Here is a 24,222-nt window from a genome sequence, read left to right as displayed (position 1 = left end):
GAATTCACGGTCAAACGCTTTAAGAGAAAAAAAGATGATGAAAATAAGAATAAAATCTCGAATAATCAATTGACATCACCTCCACGAAGAACCGATGTATTCTACACAAAAATATCATCAAACGTCGAATCGAATTCCACAAGACCAATACCCGAAGTCGCATCTACCATCGTACGTAACACAGAAACATCAGAACCAATGGCCGATCAGACAATACGAGAGTTAGCCACAACCCATGCAGTTCAACAACCTCTCTGCATCACATTCCCTCAATGCGAGACTCTACTTCAACTTAAAATGTGGCTTATTCATCTCATTCCTACTTCACACGGGCTTTCCAGTGAGAATTCACACAAGTATCCCACAGAATTCTATATGGTTTGTTCTTGCATGAAACTACAGGGAGTATCCGAAGACCAAATTAAATTACAAGCTTTCCATTTTTCTTTATATGGTTCAACTAAAGAGTGTTTATTTAGATACTTCCGAATTCTATCAATACATGGGCTAACTTAAATTGAATCTTTCTTGACATGTTTTTCCAGCAGCAAAAGCAAGATAATTGATAATAAACATCATGAGAATCAAACAAAAAGATAAAGAGTCGCTTCACGACTATTGAGAGTGATTTAAAAAGCTTTGAGCAAGTTATCCGCTACAAGAATTAACCGATCATACGCTTCTCCAATACTTCTATGAAGGGTTGTTTCCCTTAGAGATGAAGATTGTCGATGCTGCTAGCAGAGGAGCTTTCCTCAACATGACTTCAAATACAACAAGTGAATTAATTTCTATGATGGCAGCCATCTCTCAATAGTTTGGCTCTACTAATGAACTGATCCCACAGGTGTCGTAACCAGTTTTCGCCCGGGCACGAATTACTTGACGGGAAAATAATGTGGATAAAAATGATTTTGATTTAAAATAAATGTTTTGGGAGTCGCCATCGGCCTTTTGGGTCAGGTAGGTCGAATACCTAAAAATTATCTTTTAAGAGAGTTTTTTTAGAAACCATTAGTTTAAAAGATAAACTGGTCTGCATTTTAACCAAAAATTCATTATTTTTAATAATAAAAAGGGGTTCGTGGTTGATTACGTTTGGGGAATGATTAGCACTCACACAAAGCCCAAAATTGGTACTCATTAATTATAAATTGTCTATATTATTGGAAATTTAAAAATTCAAAAATATATTTAATTCGTAATCCTGCTATTTCAAATTTATTAATACAATTTTAAGAAAATCTATTAATTTATATATACATATAAATAAGATATTCATTTATTTAGAAATATCAGAAAAGGGCTTCTAGGTGCATTAAGACATCTCATTTCTTAATATTAAAAAATAAATAAATATTAGTAAAACATTTATCTAAAAATAGATATAATTTATAAAAATAAAATATTTATTTATTTAAAAATATCAGAAAATGAACATCCAGTTGCTTTAGGACTGCTATTTCTTAATATATATATATATTAAATATATTTTTCTTAAAAGTAATTTATAAATAGGATTTTAATAAAAAAATAAAATAAATAAATAATACTTATATATATATAACTAAATAATAATAACATAATAATTAAAGTAATAATTTAAACTTATTGAAATTGAAATAATAATAATACAAATTAAATTGTAATTAAATAGTGACTGAAATAAAATTAAAATAACAGGAATAAAATGTAAAATATTAAAATTTACAGCCCTTATTCGAAGTATTATGAAAATAAAATTACTAATAGTATAATTAACCCTAATTATTAATTGGAGATTGAAATAAATATTAATTAAATTATAAGGAACTAAATAAGGTATTTAACCTAAAATATATATACATATACAGATAAGGACTAAAATAAAATTAAATTAAATTTTAAGACCGAATTGAAATAATTATAAATTGAACTTAGTGACCAACTCGTAAATTTACAAAATGACAGGTATGGTGGAAAGGGTTTAACATTTGAGAGAAATTACACGGGTACCCCTCCCTCAAAACGATGTCGTTCGGGGAGGGGTTTAAAAACCCTTTAATTCGGCCCTAAGAGAACCTAAGCTCTCATTTTCTTTCCTTTGGTTTTCTCTATAGCAGAGAGAAAACTTTTTTCTCTCATCTCTCTCTAGGATTCCCTCACCGGAGGGAATCTGACCACCTGTCGACTGTCGGGCTCCGACACAAACTGCCACCGCCAGCCACCGTTAACGGTGGCCGAAATTCAAGTAAACACCCAAAAATTTCCTTTTTTATACCCTAAGACCAAATATGACATCCACTTGTTCTAAAAACCTCTCGATTCTCCTAGATTTAACAAAAATCGAAGGTTTTACCTTCGGTTATATGACTGTTCTGGTGGCGTTTGGGCTCTCTGATGAGGTAAGTTCCTTTTCTTCTTTTTTTTGTTGTTTGTGGATTGTTCTGTTGGTTGTGGTTGTTCTCGGTTGTTCTCGGTTGTTCTGTCTGCTCGTGTTGTCTGCTATTATGGTCTCTTGGTTGTTGGTTGTTCTCTTCCTGCCCTCTTCTCTTTTTCTTTTGCAGGTTTGGTGATGGTTTTATAAACCATCACAATACTCGTCTTGGACTGATCACAGAGGAGTTTCTCGGTGAGTCACAATACTTCTGAAGGTTTTGTCAAGGAGTCATGGCAGCGGTGGAATGTCGGCAACGGCTGGACGAGACACCTGGCAGAGGCGGCGCCGCGTGGCCCTAGGGTTATGATACCTTAGGGTTTTCATCTGGAGGCTTCTGGACCGTTGGATCTTTCCAGATCCGATCCAACGGCTGTGATGTTAAGGTAGCTGGCTGAGATGATCTAAACCCTAATCTAGTTTAGGGTTACTATTTGGGCCAGTTCTATTGTAAAATGGGCCTATGGGATTTGTAATTGGGTTGGGTTGTTTTAATTGGGTATGTAAAAATTATTTAATAATAATAATAATAAAATAATAATTATTATAATAATTATTATAATAATAAAATAATAAAATCGGGATAAAAATTTAGTGTCTACAGCTACCCCTCTTTATCAAAATGGCAATGTTGAACAAGTTCTTCTCATTATGAACTCTTCCACTGGGGATGTCAATTCATCTCCTTCTGTGATGTAATCTAGCAAAACGTTTGAACAAGTTCTTCTCATTATGAACTTCTTCTTCGTCAGATGAGTTCTTCTCATTATGAACTCCTTCTGGAAATGTTGATGCTGGTCTATCTCCTTCTGCGATAGAGTTGAGCAAAAGGGAACTTTTTCTTCGTCTTCAAATGAGTTCTTCTCATTATAAACACTTCTGGAAATGTTGATGTTGATCTATCTCCTTCTGTGATAGAGTCATGCAAAGGTTGAACAAGTTCTTCTCATTATGAACTTTTTCTTCCTCTTCAGATGAGTTCTTCTCATTATGAACTTCCTCTGGAAAAGTTGATCCATCGAGTGATGAATTCAAGCAAAAGGTTGAACAAATTCTTCTCATTATCAATTTCTTACTCCTTCTTCAGATGAGTTCTTCTCATTATGAACTCTACCTGATAATACTGATCCATCAAGTGATGAATTCGAGAAAAAAGTTGAACAAGTTCTTCTCATTATGAACTTCTTCTTCCTTCTTCAGATGAGTTCTTCTCATTATGAACTCTACTGGAAATGCTGCAAATATTCTGCCCAGAGGTCTTATGAATAGCCCTGAGGTCTTATCATCTTCTACTGTAGGTCTTATAGATGACCCTGAGGCTTTTAAATATCAAAAAGCTCCCGAAGGCTTTTTGAAAACATCATGCACTGTAGGTCTTACAGATGTGGGAAATAGTTTACTAAGTAAGAAACTATGGAAATAGTTTTCTTACTATTCAACAATTTCATTTTTAGAAAAGATTAAATGAGAAATTTTGGAAATCGTTTTCTCATTGAAATAACTTGTTGATTGGGTAACATGCCCCAAAATAAAGATAATGCTCATTCTTGTGGATTGCGTCTATCTATTCTTCAGATGTTTGCGTAATTTATGTATTTGAGGTTTTGAATTCTACCTTCTTCTTGTAAGGTATTTTTTCTTCATGAATCTTCTTGTTCATACGAAGATTTGTAAAACTTCATGTTTGAATGCATTCAGATGTATTAATGTAATGCATTGTCTATTGTGTAAATGATGTTCTTATGAATGCATGAATGTTGATACAATCTTCATTTGACTTCAAAGTGGCAAACTCGGTCTTCCTTCATTTCATCATTTATTACCAGGGTTACCTTTGGATATCAGTGTAGCAACTTATGCTATCAAGCTTGTATCTCTGAGGAACCATCTGATCAACTTGTATCTTTGTGTCTTCTTTGCTTCATGAAAGTCTCAGAAGAAATGTTTCATTTATGGAACTCTTGCAGTAATCAGAACTATGATCTTGTTGCCCCATTTTTGTCTTTGATAACATCGGCTTTCTTAGCTTGGACTTGTGTAAAAATCCAATAAAGCGTTCATCTTTGAAAAGTGAATATATCATCTTTGAAAAGAGAATCTATCATTTTTAAAGAATGTAGATATGATATGTCAAACTCAGCAGAGATTAATTAGGAGAGCAATGTCTGTTCTGATTTGACTCTTGAAACACATCACAAGGAGGATTTATCCCAATTCCTTTCAGGCCTCCACATCTAATTGGATCTCGAACAAGGCAACTTGGACCATACCATGTCGAAATGCTTAACAACAACCTGTCGTTCAAACTTAGTTGGCTCCACTAGTTTCTTGTTGTTAAAATTTTTGCTTCCCTTCTGTGGAAAGAAAATTTCATCATATCACACTTCTAATCTTGGGGTTGAAGAAGACAGATTTTATCTTGCATCAATAAATGGAAACCATATGATCACAACATTGGTTTAGCATCGGAATAACTGGTTCATAAAACGCTTGACAACACATTCATCTAGCTGTGGCTTTTGCCCAGATGCTCGTAAAATATTTGACAACACATTCATTCTTTCCTGTGGCTTCTGCACAGATTTCGGGTCAGGGAAACTCTTTCACAGTGCTTAAAACTTTTGTATGATGTCACAATACCACTTGAGAACAAAACTCAATGGGAATATAAGTGAGATGTTTGTGTGTTTCATGACCAAAAAGTTGGTCAAATTCACGAGATATGCTAGTGACGAATTGAATAAAAGATACCAACTGGTCTTGATATCATCTCATGCAAGGGCTAATGTGATATGATCATATTTTCTTCTATAACAAGTGTTGTAGGAAGTAGAAACACATCAACTATAGAAGCCGTGTATAGAAGGAGATTCATGGAATTCTTGTTACTGAAGACCAAATAGATGAAAACTCAGTTCAGCCTAGCTGGCAATAATAATCCCAGTAACAACGGGAATAAGGGTAATATACGTAAGCTGAGCCTCCCTCTTCAATGTTATCAAGTAAGCAAAACTGATGTGAAAAACGATTTTGTAGCCTCAACAGCATGATTGAAACTAATTGTCAGGAATCTTAAAGAAATATTTCCAATCATCACCGACACACAAAAGACCAAATTCAAAGCTGAGATCTTGAAGAATGGACCCTGGATCGAATAGTCTGCCTGGGGACCATATTTATATATGCAACCGTGATGTAGCTTAAAGAACACGCTGTCATGTGACGCATAGTTTAAGAAGATTAGGTATTTGAAACCCTTCTTGCTGAGTAGATATTTGTTCAACAACAAGACCTTAATGCAACTGCCTGATGAACGAAGTAATTATGTATAGTCGGCTCGAATGTCATTGTTTCATTTCATACCTTTCTACCTCATTGGAAGTATTTTCTCAAATTAATAATATTTAACACATGATGACGTGGGCCTTCAGTATGCCCCTATATTTGTTAATATGAACATTCAAAATACATCAACATTCCTGATTCTGCTTGAAATGGGCTTTCAGAATGTCCCAACATTTGCTGATACAAACGTTCAAAATGAGTCAACATTCTTCTTTCTAATTGAAATGGGCTTTCAGTATGCCCCAGCATTTGCTTTTTGTTGATGTGAGCTTTCAAAATGCTCCAAATATTCATATTGATGTGGGCCTTCAGAATGCCCTACATGGATCATTTCTATCTGAAATGGGCTTTCGAGATACCCCAATATTCTATTTCTGGTTCACTCTCAACGTCTGTTTGACTTGAATATCATGATCCCCACGAGGTCCAGTTTTAACAATGCACTGTTGTGGGTATTTGTGACTTTATTCGTGCCCCAATTCTGTTTATCTTGAATACTCTCATTCTGATGTCGCTAAATAGCAGTTGTCAAGTAACTTGAGGAATTCTCTTCATATTGTCACAAACTTAAGAAGTAATCAATCATTCTAACGGAAATGTCTGAGATGTCTCTTCTGAATGAGGTGCTCATTTTTTGGATCTAGAGGGATCTAGTCAGACAGAGTGGTATAAATTGCTTGGTAATTCATTCCAGGCCGACACAGTGAACCTTGTTTTCAGTGAAGGTTATTTCTGGAATATACTTTTCTATGCAACATGTTGATTCTGATAACTACTCATCTGATTATTAAAACAATCTTTCAGGATAATTTCACAGATATTGATAGTTCTTCAGATACCGAGGAAATCCTGAATTCTGATTCTGATGAGACTAAACTGTTATACTTGACGAAATGGGGTACTCAGAGGTTGAGTCTTCAATAGCTATGGAGAGATGTGGTCCGGATTTATCAATTGCAGAGTTGACAGATTTTATATGTGCTGCTCAAATGGCTAAGGCTGCTGACGCACTTATTCCCGATAGAATATAGGAAACCATTATGTAATGACCCCAATTACAAAGAAATGCGAAACTTGGGCTATGATTTTTGGAAAAATAAGAAGCAGAGGAAGTTTGAAAAGAAGCTTCTTAATGAAGATGATCATGCAGTTCATCTTCTAAATCTAATGATTGGTTTTAGGGTTCCTATCGAATCAGATCAGATAACTCAAATAAAACTTCCGGAAGATGCTATTGGGCCTCTTTATTTCTACTACGAGAACGTGGCACTTGCTCCAGTTGATGTTTGGACCGAAATGTCACGGTACTTATAAGATGTAGAGCCATAATTTGTAGATTCGAAGTATTTTTGTGTTGCTGCATGAAAAAGGGGCTATATTCATAATCTGCCAATTGAGAACAGATTTCCTCTTATTTTACTTTCTCCACACACCATACATGATGCTTTTCCATTGACAAAGAAATGGTGGCCTTCCTGGGATCCAAGAACAAAGTTGAACTGTTTACAAACATGTACATGAAGTGCCAAGTTGACAGAAAGGATCCGTAAGGCTCTTGAAGCTTACGACGATGAGCCTCCTTCGAATGTCCAAAAATATGTTCTTGATGAGTGCAGAAAATGGAATTTGGTATGGGTTGGAAGGAATAAAGTTGTTCCACTTGAACCTGATGAGGTGGAAATGCTTCTAGGTTTTCCCTAAAAACCATACACGAGGAGGAGGATCTGCTAGAGACATGTTTCCCGGTGGTATCAATGTCCTATCTCTTTTCTTTGGGATCAGTGATGCAGTGGTTACCTTCTACTGTCTTGGCATACCTTTGAAAACAGATGCGCAAGAACTGAATGATGAACTATTTGAGCAATTGATGAGTAGATTTGTCGAATTCGACCTTGTAGTCGGTGGCATCCAGTGTAACAACCTTACCGGAAGAAATAAACATCATTGGGATGGACTTGAGGATTTTTGTTGGTGCATTTACTTGTAATGACTGCTACAACGACTGTCTCTTCTGCTGCTCCAAGATATATCACACTCTTTACCGAACCATGGAAATGTTTAATTGACGGTAAAACTGATTATCTTTACTTTTGGAATCTTGCAACCAATGTTACCCCATATAAAAGGTCTATAAGTGTAGAATCTATTCTAATGTCTTATTCTGTGCCATAAGTCCTCAATTTCAAGTTCAGCAATCTTCTGAAGGACATAATGGATATAATCTTGACAAGGAAAATAATCGGCATGGAAGAGGCAACAATGATGCATCAAGACTTGAACCAGTATCACAGTATAACTAGAGTGCAGATAGGGGATTTGTTAATTCCCACTTAATGGGACTTATAGCTCTGTGATGTAATATTCTAAAAAACATGGATTGATGGCTGGGGAAAATAATTTGTCTGGTGATGCTTATCGCCCTCAGCATGAGATAAGTGATAATCTTTCTTGATGAATTGCTAATCATATCACAAGAGAGCATCATAAATTCAATTCTCCATACTTTTTGGCTTCTTGGACCACTTGCTTTCAAGAATGCTTCATCGTTCTGGTCTCGTTCATTCTTTTTCTTCAATAGAGGTAGACAACAACTTGTTTTAAGGACCTTCCTCATTTGAGACTGTCCTGTTTGAAAATGTTTTTCCTCCTTTCTTTATCAAAGAATGAAAGAATTTTGTAAAGTATTGCTCCTTATAGGTTCATAATAGAATCAAATAATAAAACATGAGTTTAATGAATATCAAATAAATCAACTACACCTTTAAATCAAAAATCATAGTCCTATGGCAAGTGTCAAAATTATTGACTGATTTAGGGCTTAGGTTGATTCTGGTAAATTAAGGTCTATCATGTTGATCCAGTATGTATGTCTCTTTGAGCTTCCACTATCTTGAAGGAATGGTCGTTATGCTCATCTCATAGAGATACTTTGTGGTTCCAGAATCTCAGGAACGTCTTTGGGATGTGCAGTGCTTCATCAAGAGCTTAAGATCGTCTCTTATGTCGTTGTTGCACCATTTAATATTCGAGTCGCCTTTTCATGTTTTCAACATGAATCCTCATTTGGTTTCAAGATATTATTTAGAAATTTTACATCTTGAACCCCCCTTTGATCATTTTTCATATCATGCATTAAAGATTTAAAAAAACATTTTTTACAAATAAAAATCAATCCTGAGAGGCGGAATGAAATCTGAAGATATTCTCTTTTAATTAGATGCCTTCAATCTTGCTTTTGCTTGACTTGGATATGCTTTGCTGGGGATTTTCCCATGAGATTCATTCATTTCCAGTATTTCTTGCGCTTCTTGTTGAACATGAATCTTTGAACAAATTGTACTTGATCAATCTTGTAACTTGAGGCTCCATGAGTCACTCATCTTGGTTCAATTTTTTCCTTTTTTTTTTCTTTTTTTTTCTTTTTTTTTCTTTTTTTTTCTTTTTTTTCTTTTTTTCTTTTTTCCTTTTTTTCAAGCATTTCTTGACAAAATATGAGTTTATTTGGTTTCTCAGAACTTTCCCATTCATTTCTGCCAAAATCAATGCTTCTCCGGAAAAGGCTCATTTTTTACAACATACGACCCTTCCCAATTAGGCATCCATTTCCCACGGAAATCTTTATGTATAGGCAAGATCTTTTTAAACACTAGATCACCCTCTTGGAACTCTCTCGGATCTACTTTCTTGTTGTGATCTTTTCATCATCTGTTTCTGATGCATCTGCCCATGGTAAATAGCTTTCAATCTCTTCTCATCAATAAGGTTTAATTGATCAAATCGAGCTTGGATCCCTTCAGCCTCCTCCAATTTTAGCTACTTTAAGATACAAAGTGATGGTATCTCAAATTGGTAAGACTGAACAATAAGGTGTTACCCCAGTGATGTTCGAACAACATTTCGATATGTATATAAGGCAAAAGGTAGCTTCTCGATCCAATCCTTGTAAGTTTCAGTGATCTTTGTAATGATCCTTTATTTGCTCCTTCAACTGCCTCATTCATCTTTGGGCGATATGTCAATGAGTTTGCATGTTTAAACTGTGCACAAAGTTAAGTCCTCTCATACATAGAAGCCTTTGTGAAAAGATGTATCTCCAAGGGGATGAATATTCAAGATTTAACTTTCATTTACATGAAAACAATGTAATTAATGCATGATATATTTATTTAAATCAATCATTTTTTTCCTTCTTTGAGTATGCCCCAATTACTCGAAATTATCTTCGATAAGCTGGTCCATAATGCCTCATCTCGTCTTTTCTTGCAGGAAGATTCACAGATAATTGAAAGTTTGGTTCTTTTGAGGTCATTTGGTTTATGATGGTTTTGTGTTTGGTAGGAAAAAAGTGTGACTTATAAAGTCGTGTATGTGGTGGAAGATATTATCATAAACCAGTAAACATCTGGAGTTGGTCTGTCAAAAATAGGTAGAGTTATTTCTTCAGAGTCTCAGATAATCGTAGTGTCAGTATTTGGTTTTGGTAAGGGTTAAGTAATTGGCGTTGGATGGGTTATGGAAGATATAATTTTACCACTTTCCAAAGATCTATAACTCTTGAAAAATTAAAAGAATATTTAATCTACTTGATACTCAAGAATTTCAAGATTAAAACTTAATTCCTTGCTCATAACCATAAAAGCAACGCAATTATTTATTGCACAAAGGGCGGAGAAAAGAAAAAAAATAAGTTCAAACAAGATGTTGAAAGTATAAAGGTACTACAGTGGTAGATATCAACTTCCACTTGTTTATCTACCATGCCTCATTATAATGTCGGGTGTGTAATAGGATCAGGGTCATTGTCTTCATTTGCCCCCATTTCTTGATTATTTCTTGTGTCAACTTCTTTGGATAAACCCTCAAATACACAAATCTTTGATTCTTCCTGATCAGTCTCTATCATCATCTTTTCCTTCCCCGAGTGGAAATTGGGTTCAATTTTATATTCAGAACAGCTTCCTTTGGTGATGACAGTTTTGTTCTGATTCTGAATGCATCTTGCAGCTGTGATTGGAGTAGTATTCACCAGACTCTTTACATTGCTCACTGCTTCACTTGTCTTCAGAAAATCTGATATAAATGTTTGAGGTTTCTTGAGAGTTACATTTTTCCCATTCATTCTTAAACCGGTGGGCCAGTCTCGAATTACTCTCTTTTCATTTCTTTCTCATTTTAGCATCAGAGAAGTATCAGGAGTTGACTCTATCATACATACTTCATATTCCTCAATTTTGCCTTTTTTTATTTTCAATATCTTCTGTTGTATGATCTTCTTTTGCCTTGACCCTGTTAACTTCATTTTAGGGTTTGAATCCTAATTGTTTGATCAAAATAGACTGATTGTTAACATCCACTCTTATGATTTTATGAACTAAAAGGTCTTGAACTTGTCGTTTGAAGTTACCGTAATTCTCGATGGAGTGTCCTCGGATTCCAGCATGATATTCACAAAAGACTTTCTCATTATACCATATCGGGTAAGGAGGTAATAAAGGCTTAGCCTGACATGGGCCAATAAGATGGGCTTTGAGTAACTTAGGATATAACTTGCTGCATGAAACTGAATGAAACTTGGGTAGAATTTCCCCTGACATCACTGTCACATTACAATTGTTTACTCTGGTTTCTTGAAGACCTTGTGACTGTTTGCTTTGTTTAGCTTTCTTCAATGGTACTGAAATTTCTTCCATGCTTCTCTTCAACTTGATCTTTATCTCATTTTCTGGGGTCATACCCAATTTTTGGAGATTTATCGAATTTCCACATTCCCTAACAAAGTTCTGGTCATTTGTTTCCATTGTATCAGCTACATCATTCATAATCCCATTCAAATCTTTCACAACAGGATCCTCTAAGGGTTTCTCTCCATGGATTGCAATATTCAACAGGTCCATTAATTTGGTCAGTTGTTCCTTTGAATCATCCTGGAACTTTTTTACTTAATCAGTCATCTTTTGTTGTGTCTCGATAAATTGCTCTTGCAGTTTCTCGATTCTACCAACCCTTGCTAAAATCTCATCCATAGCTATTATCCCTCTTTAGGAAGACCAAGTTAGCTCCACCTTGATTTCAAAAATTCTGTCATGGAATTCTCCATGAATTATTCCACGTTGTCATGATTAAATGTATGTAAAATAGTTTGAAATAAAATGTAATTATGCAAATATGCAAATGCAAAAATGAAAATATAAATACAAACTTAAAAATGAAAAAAAATGCAAAATGCAAATGTAAATGTAAATATGTGAATGTAACAAAAATGCAAATTGTGCAATAAAAGAAAACATAAAAGTATAAATGAAAATGTAAAGATGCAAAATGCAAATGCATGTATTAAAAGGTGTTACTCAAGAGTGATCATCTTAGAACAGATTTCATTGAACACAAAAGGTTCCGTGCATCAAAAAAAACTTTACATATAGGGGACAGCTTTCAGTCCTAACTTCAACAAAACTTTACATATAGGGGATAACTTTCCCTCCTAACTTCTCTAACGCCAAGTTAGTTTCCATTCATGCTCAACAGTTGAATTATCAATCTGTTTCAATTCCTTGTAAAGTCAGCTTGGTCTATCAGCTTATGGACTATATTGCTTGTCTGGACTGCAGCTTCTTTCATGACATTCTGGTGTTTCTTCATCTTCTGTGTCACTTCTCAGAGTTGCTCATTTTTCCTTGTAAGAGAACCTTTCTGTCCAAGAAGTTCTTTGATTAGATCTTCATATATGTCGCATTTCTTTTTCAGTTTGGTAACCCCTTTTATCCATTCTTCTGGAGTGTTTCCTATGTCAGCTTTTTGAAAGGCTTGACTGATCTTTTGGAAATCTTCATGCATGGTTTCCATTTCTGTGCTCAATTTCTTGTTTTGGTCATTCAAGTCCTTCAAATAACATGCTTGAGCTTCATAAAAGCCTCCTCTACTCTGAATGTCCTGACTGATACTCTTACCATAGACTGCTTTTGGTATTAATCTAGCGGGATCTTTGTGGAATACTTTTGGTATTAATATAACAGGATTTGTGTGTGTATTGCTCTCTTTTATCCTTGGAGTTTCCTCGGGATGTCTTTCTTTGGCCTCATCATATTTTGTTTGATCATAAAACTTTTTGTCCATTTACGATTTTTTTCTAATTTGATGAACAGTCTTTTAAGTCAACACCTTTTGGTTATGCCATGATCATGCAATGTAAGCACAAAACAAAAGAAATCAATATAAACAAGTTAAAACAAAACAAAATGTATGAAAAATAAAAATGAGAAAGGAAATAAATAAATTGGTTAGTACCAATTAATGGAAAGAAAAGAAATTATATCTATCATGGTATATAATATATCCTAACCTCATGCTTTCTAGTTCCATGCTTTGTTTGGAAAAATTAACCTAACTGCATGTTTTCTAGTTCACATGCATTTACTCAAGAAAAAATAAATAATTAAAAGCTAGAGTTTATTTCTCCTTTGTGTACACCTACGGACAGAGGTTCAGTACAGTCTTAGATCAGGAGAATTTTTAGGGTTTATTATATGCAGGGTTTTAGTTCTAAAAGTAAAGGTACCCGAATTATCCTTGTTAGTGCTCCCTTGGGCTGCTAACCCTCAATCCTAATCCATCACAGACTAAAGTAGATCGAGTTCAATTCGAGGGGATACACTTCTCTATGCCTGACACGGAGAATAAATTCTCACGAAGACATAGAGCATATGAACCCCGAAAGCTACTTGCTAGGTCTGACACGGAGAATAAATTCTCACGAAGACGTCACTTTCACTCCTACTTAAAAGGGACAAGCTTGATTATAAAGCTTATGTTATGCAATGCAAGTGTTGTGTGTGAGGAGAAATGTTCTGACAGACAATAAATAATGAAATTTAATACTTGAAAAATAAAATAAAGCATTAATAAATAATATATAATATTATGAAAATAAGTATATATAAAAATTTTGAAAAGAAAAAAGTATAAATTAAATATATAAATTTTTAATTTCTAATTAATAGAGACAATTTATAATTGATTTTAAAGCTTGACCGGTCCCCAGCAGAGTCGCCAAGCTGTCGTAACTGCAGCTTCTTTCATGACATTCTGGTGTTTCTTCATCTTCTGTGTCACTTCTCAGAGTTGCTCATTTTCCCTTGTAAGAGAACCTTTCTGTCCAAGAAGTTCTTTGATTAGATCTTCATATATGTCGCATTTCTTTTTCAGTTTGGTAACCCCTTTTATCCATTCTTCTGGAGTGTTTCCTATGTCAGCTTTTTGAAAGGCTTGACTGATCTTTTGGAAATCTTCATGCATGGTTTCCATTTCTGTGCTCAATTTCTTGTTTTGGTCATTCAAGTCCTTCAAATAACATGCTTGAGCTTCATAAAAGCCTCCTCTACTCTGAATGTCCTGACTGATACTCTTACCATAGACTGCTTTTGGTATTAATCTAGCGGGATCTTTGTGGAATACTTTTGGTATTAATATAACAGGATCTGTGTGTGTATTGCTCTCTTTTATCCTTGGAGTTTCCTCGGGATGTCTTTCTTTGGCCTCATCATATTTTGTTTGATCATAAAACTTTTTGTCCATTTACGATTTTTTTCTAATTTGATGAACAGTCTTTTAAGTCAACACCTTTTGGTTATGCCATGATCATGCAATGTAAGCACAAAACAAAAGAAATCAATATAAACAAGTTAAAACAAAACAAAATGTATGAAAAATAAAAATGAGAAAGGAAATAAATAAATTGGTTAGTACCAATTAATGGAAAGAAAAGAAATTATATCTATCATGGTATATAATATATCCTAACCTCATGCTTTCTAGTTCCATGCTTTGTTTGGAAAAATTAACCTAACTGCATGTTTTCTAGTTCACATGCATTTACTCAAGAAAAAATAAATAATTAAAAGCTAGAGTTTATTTCTCCTTTGTGTACACCTACGAACAGAGGTTCAGTACAGTCTTAGATCAGGAGAATTTTTAGGGTTTATTATATGCAGGGTTTTAGTTCTAAAAGTAAAGGTACCCGAATTATCCTTGTTAGTGCTCCCTTGGGCTGCTAACCCTCAATCCTAATCCATCACAGACTAAAGTAGATCGAGTTCAATTCGAGGGGATACACTTCTCTATGCCTGACACGGAGAATAAATTCTCACGAAGACATAGAGCATATGAACCCCGAAAGCTACTTGCTAGGTCTGACACGGAGAATAAATTCTCACGAAGACGTCGCTTTCACTCCTACTTAAAAGGGACAAGCTTGATTATAAAGCTTATGTTATGCAATGCAAGTGTTGTGTGTGAGGAGAAATGTTCTGACAGACAATAAATAATGAAATTTAATACTTGAAAAATAAAATAAAGCATTAATAAAATAATATATATAAATATTATGAAAATAATAAGTATATATAAAAATTTTGAAAAGAAAAAAGTATAAATTAAATATATAAATTTTTAATTTCTAATTAATAGAGACAATTTATAATTGATTTTAAAGCTTGACCGGTCCCCACCAGAGTCGCCAAGCTGTCGTAACCGATTTTCGACGGGCACGAAATTTTTACTTGACAGGAAAAATAATGTGGATAAAAATGATTTTGATTTAAAATAAATGTTTTGGGAGTCGCCATCGGCCTTTTGGGTTAGGTAGGTCGAATACCTAAAAATTATCTTTTAAAAGAGTTTTTTTAGAAACGATCAGTTTAAAAGATAAACTGGTCAGCGTTTTAACCAAAAATTCATTATTTTTAATAATAAAAAGGGGTTCGTGGTCGATTACGTTTGGGGAAGGATTAGCACTCCCACAACGCCCAAAATTGGTACTCATTAATTATAAATTGTCTCTATTATTGGAAATTTAAAATTCAAAAATATATTTAATTCATAATCTTGTTATTTCAAATTTATGAATATAATTTTAAGAAAATCTATTAATTTATATATACATATAAATAAGATATTCATTGATTTAGAAATATTAGAAAAGGACTTCTAGGTGCATTAAGACAACTCATTTCTTAATATTAAAAAATAAATAAATATTAATAAAACATTTATCTACAAATAGATATAATTTATAAAAATAAAATATTTATTTATTTAAAAATATCAGAAAATGGACATCCAGTTGCTTTAGGACTGCCCTTTCTTAATATATAAATATATATTTAAATATAATTATTTTTCTCAAAAGTAATTTATAAAATTAAATTTATAAATAGGATTTTAATAAAAAAAATAAAATAAATAAATAAATACTACTTATTATATATTTATATGACTAAATAATAATAACATAATAATTAAAGTAATAATTTAAACTTATTGAAATTGAAATAATAATAATACAAATTAAATTGTAATTAAATAGTGACTGAAATAAAATTAAATAACAGGAATAAAATGTAAAATATTAAAATTTACAGCCCTTATTCGAAGTATTATGAAATAAAATTACTAATAGTGTAATTAACCCTAATTATTAATTGAAGATTGAAATAAATTAATTAAATTATAAGGGACTAAATAAGGTATTTAACCTAAAATATATACATATACAGATAAGGACTAAAATGAAATAAAATTAAATTTTAGACCGAATTGAAATAATTAAATTGAACTTAGAGACCAACTCGTAAATTTACAAAATGACAGGTATGGCGGAAAGGGTTTGACCTTTGAGAGAAATTACACAGGCACCCCTCCCTCAAAACGACGTCGTTCGGGGAGAGGTTTAAAAACCCTTTAATTCGACCCTAAGAGAACCTAAGCTCTCATTTTCTTTCTTTTGGTTTTCTCTCTAGTAGAGAGAACTTTTTTCTCTCATCTCTCTCTAGGATTCCCTCACCGGAGGGAATCCGACCACCGGTCGACCGTCGGGCTCCAACACAAACCGCCACCGCCGGCCACCGTTAACGGTGGCTGAAATTCAAGTAAACACCCCAAAATTTCCCTTTTTCGACCCTAAGACCAAATATGACATCCATTTGTTCTAAAAACCTTTCGATTCTCCTAGATTTAACAAAAACCGAAGGTTTTACCTTTGGTTATATGATTGTTCTGGTGGCGTTTGGGCTCTTTGATGAGGTAAGTTCATTTTCTTCTTCTTTTTTTGTTGTTCGTGGGTTGTTCTATTTGTTGTGGTTGTTCTCAGCTGCTCTAGCTGCTCGTGTTGTCTGTTATTATGGTCTCTTGGTTGTTGGTTGTTCTCTTCCTGCCCTCTCATCTTTTTCTTTTGCAGGTTTGGTGATGGTTTTATAAACCATCACAGTACTTGTCTTGGACTGGTCACAGAGGAGTTTCTCGGTGAGTCACCAAACTAGGTGGTGACTCACCATATAGCATTTGTCATGGATGGTCGGTGTAGAACTTCTGGAGGTTTCGTCAAGGAGTCATGGCAGCGGTGGAACGTCGTCAACGGCTGGACGAGAAACCTAACAGAGGCGCCGCCACGTGGCCCTAGGGATATGGTACCCTAGGGTTTTCATCTGGAGGCTTCTGGACCGTTGGATCTTTCCAGATCCAACGACTGTGATGTTGAGGCAACTGGCTGAGATGATCTAAACCCTAATCTAGTTTAGGGTTATTATTTAGGCCGGTTCTATTGTAAAATGGGCCTCCGAGATTTGTAATTGGGTTGGGTTGTTTTAATTGGGCCTGTAAAAATTATTTATTAATAATAATAAAATAATTATAATAATAATTATTATAATAATAAAATAATAAAACCGGGATAAAAATTTAATGTCTACAACAGGTTTAGAGATAAGTATTATTTCCCTTGAAAGTAAAATCGATAAATTAATTGATGTAGTTAATTCCCTTATTGCAGGAAAAATAAGAGGAACTAGAATAAGTGAAATATTCATGATGCTAGACCATTCAACAGGCTGTTGCCCAATGCTACAAGAAGAAGCTGGCGCACAAGTTAATGTCATAGGGAACTTTCTGGGACCTCTCTGGGACCTCTCTAGAGGCCTTACAATCCTCATGGAAGTACGTATAATCTAAGGTGGAAAGATCATTCAAACTCTAGTTACGCACAACACCCGAAGCCTAATCAAGTCTATCAACCGAGACCACCTCCACAACAACCTTATCAGCAGTAGAAATAATCATTCGAATCAATCATCGAGCGACTAGCCATATCCCAGGAGAAGTTCCAGAATCAGACTGAATCATATTTACAAGAGATAGACAAGTAGATTAGTCAATTGACTCAGAATGTGGGGTGCTTAGAATCACAAGGTAAACTTCATTCTCAAATCAAGTTAAACCCATGGGAAAAATATGAATGTCAATAGTTGTCACACAATCAGTCCCAGAGGAGATTGACGCAAGATCCTAGAAAAAATAATAGGAACTAAAATCCTATATGAAAGAAAAACCAGTTGACGCATGATCCCAAAGGAAAAGTGAAGTTGACATAGGATCCCAAAAAAAGAAGAAAAGCGAGTCACCATCTGAAAGCACCATATCTCTATGTTGTTCCACTCTGTTTCCCTCTAGGTTAGTAAAAAGAGATAAACAACCCGAGGAGAAAGAGATCCTGGATGTTTTTCAGAAAATAGAAATCAACATACCTCTCTTTGAAGTTATCCGAAAGGTTTCGAAGTATGCTCGATTTCTTAATGATCTTTACACAACAAAAAAACTTACAAGGAACGAGAAAGTTAATCTGGGAGGGCATGTTTCCGCAGTTTTTCAATGACGACACCAAAGTTGAAGGACCAATGTATGTTTTTTATCCATTGTAAAATCAGTAAGGTTGGGATCAAACGAGCAATGTTTGATTTAGGAGCTTCTATAAATGTAATGCCTTTATCTATATACAATTTAATTTCTGTTTAGACATTAAAGGATATACGAGTGACTATATAGCTGGCGGATCGATCGATAATTTATCCTGAAGGACTCTTGGAGAATGTCTTAGTAAAGGTAAATGAACTCATCTTTCCAGCGGATGTCTATGTCATTGGCATGGAAAACGACCGAACAAATACTTAATATGAAATACTCCTTAGGCATCCCTTCCTTAGTATGGTGCATAAAAAAATCGACGTAAGAAGTGAAATTCTTACGCTGGAATTCGACGGTGAGATCATAAAATTTGATGTATATAAACCAATTTGATATCTTGATAATGTTGCTAGTTTGAACTTTGTTGACGTTATTAAGCCTACCATTGATGAATTTGTGGAAACTAATTTTGTTGATGATTTGTGTAGGGAATTGGAAAAATTCGATGAGGAAATCAGGACGTTTGAGAAAAAAAAATTCTATAGACTCAGAATCAATCGCTTATAGGTACTGGCGGTGTGCGATCGATATTAGGTGCAGTGGTTTCAAGTATTAGATCAATGGTGGAACCGACTTCGGGCGTGGGGTCGATTCAGTGTAGGATGATGATTCTAAGATATGTGTTGGTTTTGAATGCAAGGTAGTGTCAATTAGTTCTTCGAGATTTGCTTGTTCTTGTCGTCTTTTTTCTCACGAAGCGTTTGTCCGTCGATTCATCTAGCTCGTGCTTCGATTTCTGAATCAAATTCTTTTAATGTTCCTGGGTTTTGCCTGGTCATAAATCAATTCTTTTATTGATTTCTGATCTGGCTGAAAACTGTAAAATAAATAAATAAGGGTGAGAAATTTGTTGATAGTTTTAAGAATAAAGTAAATTTAATCTATAGAAAATAAATAAAGTAATTTTTAAAGAAAATAAAGATGAATATTCTATGAAATTAAATGTCTCAGGCTTTAGCTTTGCCTCAATTCCAACCGATCCTTGAATAAGATTTTAGCTTTGGATTCATGTCGGTTACAGTCTACAGGGTTCAAACCTTGTAACTTGTTTTTTCTCAATTAACTGATCATCCAAAATCAATCTTTGGATCTCAGTCCTTATGTGAACTAACCACATGAATCATTTGTTAATCCAACTTCGTTTTAGTTTTGGAAAAACCTAGCTCGGTATAGCATCTCAATGAGAATCAAACCCGATTTAAGTTTCCCTTAGCGGACCACCACCAAGTGTGTTCACAAGAAGTCAATGTACTACAAGTCGATCCTTCCTCCCAACTGTTAACCGAAACCACAATTAATTCAACGAGCTCTTTTTTGAAGTAAAAGTGTTTTTGATTGTAAAAGGATGGTCGATTGTCGATCCTTGATTCCAGAAAACTGAAAATGTAACCCGAAGGGTATGAGGTGTTTTTCAATTCTCACGTTTGGAATTGAGTCATCATTTTAATCTTTGACTTGTGTAAAACTTAGCTAAGCATGGTAGAAATCATACTTAGCATTTTAAAAGTAAAAAAAAAAACTTGAAAAGAAAAATAACGAAAAAGTAAAAGTAAAAAGAAAAGTAATTTTATAAAAATCAAAGAAATGAACAAAAGAATTCAAGAGACAAGAGATATGATATTTTTTTGAGCTTATCCTGATGGGGTATTTATACTCTCCTAAAACCCTCAAAATGAAGAAATAAATAACAAAAGAAAATTCTTGAAAATATTCAAACTTAATTCTAAAAATAAAAGACAATTCCTAAAAACAAGAGATAGTCCTGATTTCAAATTCGAAGTTGCGGCTGAGTGTTCTGTCTTCACGAAAATGATGACTGGACCTTCTAGAAGATGTTGATTGGATGCCATGTCAGACACAGTCATGCCGTCTAAACAGACCTTGATTCTAGAAAATAAAAGAAACTGCATAATCGCATTATTTAAGTGTTATTTATGAAATCTGACATCTTGTGCAGAAAACAAGTTTAAACGTCCAAATCAACAACAAAAGGTGACAAATAAATGAGTAATTAACAATGAAATGATAAATATTTAAATCACTAATCAATCAACGTTTCATTTTTGGAATATGTCTACGTGTTCAAGTGAGTTGAAATATTGATGTAATATGTCTACATGTGAGCATCATATGATTGGTTTAAAGGTAAGAAATGAAAATAAAAGAGTAAAGTAAATGAGAATCAAACTCATGGGTGGTTGGTGACTGACGGTGCTGATGCGATGATCCGGCTGGAGACCGGTGGTCTTTACGGTTTCAGGTAAAAGTTGTGAAGTGGTGAGAGGTTGAATTGGATGAACGATGATTCAGTGTTCTTACTCATTTAAATCTAAACACGTATATATTTCACCATTGATTTTAATCTCACTATTAGAGTATCATATTTCATCATTACATGAGTCATGACTAATATTTTTAATCTTAACAAAATCACTCTCATCGTTCATAAAAAAATATAAATAAACCAATGATTTTATATTGGTTAATTTATGCAATTTAATTTTTTTTAAGAGAGATACATAAATTTCAATACACTTCATTAATTTCCATCTCTTAAAACGTCTCGAACAGCTTTTTCAGCCTTTGCCCATCCAAGTTGTAGTGATGTATTTGTCAATATCACGTATTTATATAAACCTTGAATTCATTTATATTGGATGTTGTAGCGGTGTACGTCTGAATTCGTTTTGATACCTTTTTCTTGTCTTTAAAAAGCACTTCTTCTTTTCTATGAACTCAGAAAACATAGTTGTTGCTGGATAATTGTTGCTCCCGGCATCGATGTATGAGTCGCCGGAAACATATACGACAGCGAAGTTGTTGCTGAATGTTTTTGATGTGTCTTGTTCATTGTGAACCACAATTTTTCTCCTGCAACAACCTCCCTACCGTATATGTTTTGGCCGACTCGATATTAACACCGGAAACAATAATTATCTCGAACAAACCACCAGAGCCAAACTACACTCCTGATGGCATCGATTTGGCAGGAGGTCAAGCAACTGGCCGTGCCACCAATGGGAGAACCGCCGTTGATTTTATTGGCGAATTGCTGTGTTTCATTCATATAACCAGTGTTGTCTTTCATTCTAATTATGTTCATTAATTTGAAAGTTAATTAACGTATAAACCCATACTCTTCTAAAAATAATGGACAAAATCATCCTAGTTTGTACTACAATGTATGGATTTTATTTTTAAAAAATCATATTTTATTATTTTTATACATTTTTTTATTCAATAAAATCATTATATAACCATCATAAAAACATCATATAATGATCAATTAATCTTTTTAATAAAAATTATATAAACTCCTTAAACGTAAGCCTTCGATATTCACGGCCGGTTAACTGTACCGTTTAGTCTAAACGGTTGGTTAACTGTTATAATAGTTATTAAATTTTATTAATCATAACTTAACCATTAAGAAACGGTTAACCGTCATAACGATTCGATTATAGGTTAACTATAATAATTTTTTTTCAAACATAACACAACTTAAAATTTTAATAAAATTTACGATGACGAAAACATATTTATTTGTAAAAATCTTATTTATTTATAAATGCATTTTATTTTATAAATATATTTATTACAAGGTATATTCATTTTTTTACAATTTAAAATCATATATGTATGTTTATATTTTGTAATTTAAAATCATGTATTTCTTTCATCTATGTTTGATTTAATGTGATATTATATAAGATAAACATGATAATTAAAAAATAGGAAGAACCGTTTTGATTTTTTTAATTCTATTCTCTAAAAAAATATAATTAATTAGTTATAATTTATTAACGGTTAAACGATGGTAAACCATTTATTAAAATTCATTAACCGTAACCGTTAATCGATATTTTTAACTGTTCGGTTAACCGAAACTTTTTAATCTTAACGGTTCGAATTAATTAAGCTACAAAATGTAGTGGTTACATCAATTAATGGTTACAGTTAACGGTAACTGATTAATTTGAACACCCCTACTCCTGTTGTATGATAATTGATATTGAATATGGAATATAAAAAAGTATGACTACTATGTTATATATAAAAATTAGTTTTTATTTTATTATTTTTTAAAATAAAGAATAATGTTAGATTAAATGTATGATCTAACATACGACGAGTATCCTTCAACTCAAATCTTAAAATGATATTCTCGTTTTATTTTGATTCTCATAAATTTAAATATATATTTATATTAATTTTACAAAATTAAATCAAATATATATTATAAAATTATATAAAATAAAAAATTTTAATAAGATATATAAAATATATATTTTTAAATATATACTCATAGATTATATCAATTTTTATTATATTTTAGTTTTAATTTTCAATTTTGCCCTTGCGTCATTTTTGTCTTTGTTTGTACCCTTGTAGGATTATTCTAAACACTTTGCCCTGTTGTTAAAGTTAAAAAAATTGCCTTCACCAATCAGAGATTATTACGTGTAATGAACGATAACCATTAGAATTATTTTAGAATGAGAGTTCAATTTGATGAACACCATAAGCAAGTAATTTGCATGAACACCATATGAGATAATACATCAAAGGAAGAAAAACACATTACAACTAATGGATTCCAATCCTTATTAAACTAGAAACATCAAACCAGAGATAAATTCTTGACCACTCTCACCTCCATCGATCATCTGCAAAGAAATATGTTGAATTAAGAAGCATAAGCATCAGGGTTCTCAAGAAGATAGGCTTCCACAACTTTATACATAGCCAAGGCCTTGTCTTTGCCAGCCTTAACTTCCTCCTCGGTTAGCTCAAAATCACCCTTGCTGTAGTAAGTGCTTGTCATCTTGTTTTTGCTCCCACCATCTGCTGTGGTCTCGAATTTAACCTCATATGTAATCTTTTCGAGCTTGTCCATCATTCCATCACCTTCGATCAAACTATACTTGAATGAAAAATTCTTCTCATCGAGCTCGTCGACCCGGTTCTTGATGTACTTCACTTGGCTACCTGCATAATTATCCTTAATCAGTGCATATAGGCATTGGTTACACAAACCAATGTGGATAGTAAGTTAAGTTTATTTCACCTTCAGCGAATTTAATCTGCCTGATGCTGCCGGCTCCCCCATCGCCGGTAATTTCAATGCTTTTAATAGCCAATGGCATGAGTTTTGGGATGAGATTGTGTGAGTCGACAATCAAGGCCTTGAAAAGCCTGGCCGGAGGGATTTTGGAAGTATATTCATCACTGTAACTGGAGACACCCATTGTATGTATATATATATATAAATGGAGATGGTTAAAGCTCTATTTTGGGCTTGGTTTAGCGGAATTTGTAGAGGTGATTAGCTCTTGTTCAAGCAGGGTTGTTTATATAGGTTCAAGTTCAATGATGCTTTAGCCTTGAATTCGGTTTTTTAGTCATTTTCAAGGTTGAGTTTCCAATGGCATGACATTATGAAGAACTAAAGCATCAAGAAGTCAATTTTAGGATAAACTACACATTTAATCACTCAACTATTCTTATGATTCTGTGTTGGGTATTCAACTATTTTTTTTAAAATCATACTTAAACTTATATTTTTGTTTCTTTTTTTTTCATCTGTTGTTAAAAATAGGGTAAACTATGTATTTACTCATCCAATTATTTTCATAATTCATTTTTGGTCACCCAACTATTTTTTTCTTTCA

The 24,222-nt window shown here is 33.5% G+C and overlaps 1 protein-coding gene across 1 annotated transcript; it reads right to left on the bottom strand.

The window, feature by feature from the left end:
• Window positions 1-23,235: 23,235 nt before the first annotated feature.
• LOC120115716 (major allergen Pru ar 1-like) lies at window positions 23,236-23,803 on the bottom strand. Its single transcript, XM_039136342.1, has 2 exons — window positions 23,619-23,803; window positions 23,236-23,539 (listed from the first exon to the last, which is right to left on the bottom strand). The coding sequence occupies exons 1-2, from the start codon at window positions 23,797-23,799 to the stop codon at window positions 23,238-23,240; spliced, it is 483 nt and encodes a 160-aa protein (XP_038992273.1). The 5' UTR covers window positions 23,800-23,803; the 3' UTR covers window positions 23,236-23,237.
• Between the last annotated feature and the right edge of the window lie 419 nt (window positions 23,804-24,222).

Source organism: Hibiscus syriacus, unplaced genomic scaffold (assembly GCF_006381635.1).
Source record: "Hibiscus syriacus cultivar Baekdansim isolate YM2019G1 unplaced genomic scaffold, ASM638163v2 tig00110270_pilon, whole genome shotgun sequence".
In the NCBI taxonomy this organism is placed as follows: domain Eukaryota; kingdom Viridiplantae; phylum Streptophyta; class Magnoliopsida; order Malvales; family Malvaceae; genus Hibiscus; species Hibiscus syriacus.
The sequence above is the reverse complement of the archived record's forward strand: the minus strand, read 5'-3'. Positions and strand labels throughout refer to the sequence as shown.